At 30.5% G+C, this 6,074-nt stretch overlaps 1 protein-coding gene across 1 annotated transcript in view; it reads right to left on the reverse strand.

The window, feature by feature from the left end:
* Positions 1–260: 260 nt before the first annotated feature.
* Positions 261–6,074, reverse strand: part of LOC106460472 (next to BRCA1 gene 1 protein-like) — a 60,875-nt gene continuing 55,061 nt past the window's right edge. The window contains exon 18 of the mRNA XM_022387209.1: positions 261–4,833. Coding sequence (XP_022242917.1) covers positions 4,558–4,833 — 276 coding nt within the window. The 3' untranslated portion in view covers positions 261–4,557. The remainder of the gene's footprint in view (positions 4,834–6,074) is intronic.

A 6,074-nucleotide genomic window follows, 5' to 3' on the forward strand; every position in this document is an offset into this window, starting at 1 on the left:
CTGAACAGTGCCTGTACAGGCTTTGTGAATAAATCCTAAAATTAAATCTGTTCTGTGTGTTGGAATTTTAAAAACATAATGTCAAGTTATATTAGAGTTCATTGTAAGATGTATGTGAGGAAGGGTTAGTTGAAATGTTCAAAGTGCTTGCGCAAGACAGTTCTGTAATTACAGCTTTCCAGCACCACACATAAGAGATGTATCATAATACCAGTGACAATGTTCTCTACACGGAAAGTAAAATAACACCTCGGCACCAATTGAGGAGACAGTAATTTTTATTTATCCCACACACACACCAAAAGCTATTTTACAGTAATTGTATTTTCACCTTTCTAATTCTATCCTCCTTCACAAATACTATAAACATTTTTATTAAATTAAAAAAGAAATTTCAAGGGTTAGACCTCTATGAAAATAAATACAAACGTTCATTGGTACCATTAACTCTTTCAAAATGACATTAAAATTTAAATTTTTGTGTTTGGTCACTACACTAATTTAGAAATTAACTGCAACAATCAATTTAAATGTTGCTAAATAATTCTAGGGCCAATGTAAAACATGCTGCATAACCAAGTTTAAATGAGCTGGTGTAATTTAATAACATGTTATTTCTATCACAGTTTCTAAACTCAGTTCTCTTGGATTATCTTGTGGTTGAAATCTGTCTGTTCATAATACTAAACACGTTATAGTGCTTCTGTTAAATTGTAAAATAGGTTGTTTTTGTTTATTTTACACAGTGTTGTGCTCCTTCAAAATAAATTATGTTTTCTGTTCTAAAAAAATACATCTTTAAGCTGTTCCGTTTTTAAATGTACAACGGCACATCATTACACTTCTGCAAATAATAAGAAATCTTAATAGTATATTGCATTACAAAACCTATGGGAATAGCAGCAGCAGGTCTGTAAGATGCACACTTTAGGCGATATTCCACAAGGAAGCTTCCCATATTACTAAACCTATGGGAATAGCAGCAGCAGGTCTGTAAGATGGACACTTTAGGCAATATTCCACAAGGAAGATTCCCATACTACTAAACCTACGGGAATAGCAGCAGCAGGTCTGTAAGATGCACACTTTAGGCAATATTCCACAAGGAAGCTTCCCATATTCCACATTTCAAAACAGTACAAGATATTCACTGTACCATCTAGTTCGCTACTGTGAACATACGAGATACTGTTATATATGTTTGTGTGTTATGTATGACGTTATTCTGTCATCAGTAAATATTTAGTGATATTACCTGATGTTTATCTCTAAAACCTCCTAATCTGTCACTTGTCTTCTTTTACTGTTCAGTAAACCCTGTAGTGGTTTGATATTGTACTATACAAACTGTAATCTACCAATGAAGAATTGCTACCTTTTACTAACACAAGTATGCACTAAATCTTCCTACAATCACACATGCACATTTTCTACACCTCACAGAGAAAAGTTATAAAGAACATATCACAAATTAATGAATTATCTGAAAATACTTTATATAGCAGAATCTGCTCACTCAGCATTCCCAGGTGACACTTCACTCTGTCTCTCTCTCTATATATATATAGGAATTCTTTTTACATCTAATCAAAGTTCACATAATTTATCACTCTACAAATTTCGTTGGTTCAAAAGTATGACTTCCCACACTTGTTTCTAAGAAAATAAAAACACTTATAAAAGAGGAAACGGTGTAATTACTAATCTACATACTTTACATACTTCTTCTGTGAAAACATAACCAGTGTCTTATGCAAAATATCAGTGAAAATCTGTATTTTTTATTTGTTTTTTACAAAAAAATTAAATAACTTCATGTTAGAACAAACTCATAAGCTGTTTAGTTTCTGCATTAATGGACTGCTCCTGCCTGTTTCTTGAATAAGATGACATTTTAATTTTTATACTGAAGTCTTCTTCATGTGGAAGTACATAAGGTCTCAGTATAGGAGTTGAAATATTATCATCTTATTCTAGCAACAGTCTATCAAAACCAAAACTCTATGTCTATACTGTCTAAAGTACCACTGAAGCATCATTATTTGTTATTTTCCTTCTAAACTTGAAGAATAACTTTTATTACTTTTTTCCTTGTATTAAAAATATGATGAATATTTAATATTGATAAGTTTCAGTAATCTCATTTTATTACACAGTTCTCTCTGACTCAAAACACTTTGCTTTTATATTTGGAAGTCTGACTTCTGAGCTCAAAGATAAACAATACTAGTTTACAAGACTGAAATTGATATAAAGACTAGAAATACTAAAAGCAGATGTATGAAAAAACTAACAATAAATATGAAACTGAAAAAATTACAAGCTTTCAACTCTTTGTATGTTATGTGTATTTAAAACATGTTTTTTTCAATACTGACTTTATATTTTATATTACACTTCATTAAGGATTAAATACTAAATAAATTCTATTTAAATAATTTTGGTACAACTAATTGTATAGTATGTACTAACTCTATGAACTGAACACTTATTATCATGTCATGGTAACCATCAACATCATCATCCTGTGGTTTAACATTTTTAAAGTCTGATATGAAAAAGTTTTACAACAGAATCCTGTGGTTTAATACATTTAAAGACTAATATGAAAAGGTTTTACAACAGAAAAAATCAAAAGTGATAAAACAAATTGTAGAATATTTTATCAGGTTTCAATAACAGAAATGCAAACAGTAAATAGTCTCCTACTTAAGCAGTGCTACTATTTTAATCAGCTTAATGGTAGTAAAAAACAATTTTCATAAGTAATTCTAAAATTCTCACAGGTTTTCCCATCCAACATTTAAAAAATCACTACACTTTACTCATTTTGTTTTGTTTATCAGGAATTTTTGATTGTTAATATTTTCAACAACCACAGACTTAACATTGTACTCCACTTACTGAACAGTAAAAATGGTACAATTTCCCATAAAAATGTTTTAGTAACTGCTTATAATTAACGATTATAGTACTTAGTATTACATACATATAGCCTTAACTGTCACTAACGAGAAACTAGCTTTATAATAATAAAAGTTGCTACGTACGATGTTTTGCTAAGTGGGTACATTTATAAATATTTGTGAAGTTTGTTAAAACCCTTCTATTAGAGAAAACTGCAACATTCTGATCCTTTAGTACTACACTGAGTTTAACAATTTGATGAGATATATAACATATTAATATATATTTTATATTTATATATACCACACAAAGTTGAACAGGATTACTTCTAACCTATACCATGACTTGTAACCTGGAGGTTTATCTAGGTATTATTAGTTCTGACTTGGACAAAAATAGATTTAAAGTATTCCCAAACTACATGATGTAGTTAGTTTTTGATTTAAAATATCTGCAGATTTATATTACATTAATCCAAATTTGTAACTTGCAGAATAGACACCATTACATCTACCCCATATCTGCTAAGTTGAAATAAAATCATATTGACTAACACCTGCAGGTTTAAGAGTGATGGTTAGGCCTTTTAACCTCATAGCCTTAAATAAATTGGTTAGTTGTCTTGTATTCCCGACATGTTTGAAGAAGCTGACCAGTTAATTGTCATTATTCACTTTTTCAAAGCTTCCACATGCTTATTAAATCTTAGTCATTAATTCTGTGAAGATGCAGGCATGATTGCTAGTTCTCAACAACCACAGGTTTAGAAACAGGACAATTTCAATTCATAACAAGCTGAGATAAAGATAACTTTGAAGCAGTCTCTACAAGTTTAGAAAAATGTAATTTCTTCTAATCTTAACAATGTAACTTTAAACAAGTTGATTATTTCTGGGTCATTCTTGGCAGGCTTTTTAAAGTGATTAATAAAACATTTCTCTAATTGGATTTGGATAAAATAATGAGTACTATTGGATCCCTTTAGAGGAAACTTCAATTTAACAAAATTATAAAATTTCCAACAGCAAGACCACAAAATATTCTGCACCATAATGTACTGAAACTTTTTCTCCTAAGGAAAAAAAAAATACAACTTAGATAAAAAAATTATAAAAGCTGTGCACTCAAACCACCTGACAAATAAATATGCAAACTGTATTAGTTTTAATTTGTTTGCAAGTATTTTCTAAGAAAAAGAAATCTTTGTAAATATGCAGACAAAGCCATCTTTGAAATCCTAAACATACTGGTTTAGCTTTTTTCTTAAACATCTTTTATAAATTATTTCACCTGTTTAAAAGTTTCACAAGAAAATAAAAGATTGGGTACTTAAACTTAAAACTCGGAAAAGTGGAGTCTTAAAATGTACCCCTAATCCTTAAACACTAAATAGCCTAATACACAAAATATTAACTTGAATAAAAATAACAAGGTTTCAAAGAGCCTTTCTCTGCTTCTAATCTTAAAAATTCAAGACTAGAAAGTTAATGCTAACTTCTTATATTACAGTCTCACATATTTTACAAAGAAGTTCAGTACCCAGCAAATAAATTTTTTTTAACTTGGTGCAAATAAGAAATTTTGACATGCATAAGAGATAAGAAACCAACAACAACAACAAAAAAACTACCATTCAATATAAGCTATAATCTAGTCAAACTCGAGTTGAGTGCAGTGAGAACCCTGAATGGGAGAATGCTGGGAAGATTGGGAAACGTGTCGATGATCAAACCAGTGGTTATTTTCCATGTTCACCAGTTCAGAGATAACAGCATTCAAGTCTCCTTTGTGATTCTTTAGAAGCTGCTGATTCAGTCCCTGGTCAAAGAAGCCCATCTCACCCAGCTGCTGCAAAGGTGTTAAAGGCTGGGGTGGTGACTGAGGAGGACAAGAGGGTGGGGGAGGTGTCCACGGTCGTTCCCACGGCTGAAAAGTTTCCAAATTAATCAGTACGTAATGAATACACACTGAATCAGAATTCCTATTATGCCTTCTAATGAAAAGATCTTGTATAAACTATGAATATTCGTGTATTACATTACTGTTTGAAAATGTTTGAACTTAAGAGGTGTAACTGTATTTACCAGTCTAATAAAACAGAAGTGAATGACTTTGGTCTATAAAGTATATTCTATTATGATTGTTTAAAAAACAACTCTGACAATTATAACTTAAAATAAGGCTACTATATAAAGTCATCCATGATCTATAAACAATATTACCATGATATAGCACTGAGTTTTACCATCTTGCCATAGATTTGTCAGTTGCTTCATTATTTACAGGGAGTTTTTCATACACTCTACCTAACTATCTACAGAAGTCCCTCAAGGACCACAGTTATACCAGTCATTTACTCAAATTATAAAATATGTCAATGTATAGATAAAAACAAGTGCTGAAACAATAATGGCAATAACAACAAAAAATAGTGGAAGAATATATAAATATATGTTTCTATACATATGGTCAAGTAGAATATTTGAAAAATAAAAGGACCACAAACAAAAAGAAATAAATATAGTATACCATTTACAACTATATTGTGTACAGTTCAAAATTGTTACAGTATAAACTATAATCAACAGTTATGGATAAAATCATATTAACAATAATAGTGTGTCATATTATTAAAAATGATAACAGATAAGAGGTATAAAAATACAGTGAAACCTCGTTAATCTGAATGTGCTTGTAACAAAGTATTTCTTCTGGATTATCAAGATATCTGGATAGTTGAATCTGTCACTTTGAATACAATGGACACTGTTAATAGCCTGAGTTATCGATCAATAAATCTAAGGGTACTGAAACTATCAAGGGTATGTATACATCTGGTAAAGAAAAAGTAACTATCTATATATATATATATATATATATATATAATAGTACTGTCTGTTGTATGTTCATGTAACTACTTGTAGGGTGTGGATGGATCTTCACAAAATTGGTATAGAGGTTCATTAGGTCTATGAAAGTTTTCAGTTTTATGGTTTTTATGGACGTTTTTGCATTTTCTACCACTACTTCACTCCCTACTGATGGATCTACACCAAATTTGGCATGAAATGTTGTTGGGTCCATGTGGAGATGCAAATTTGCAGTTTCACATTTTGTGTCTTGCAGTTTTGTGGGCATTTTTTTACAATTACATATAAGGGAAGCAG

This window comes from Limulus polyphemus, unplaced genomic scaffold (assembly GCF_000517525.1).
Source record: "Limulus polyphemus unplaced genomic scaffold, Limulus_polyphemus-2.1.2 Scaffold777, whole genome shotgun sequence".
Taxonomy (NCBI): domain Eukaryota; kingdom Metazoa; phylum Arthropoda; class Merostomata; order Xiphosura; family Limulidae; genus Limulus; species Limulus polyphemus.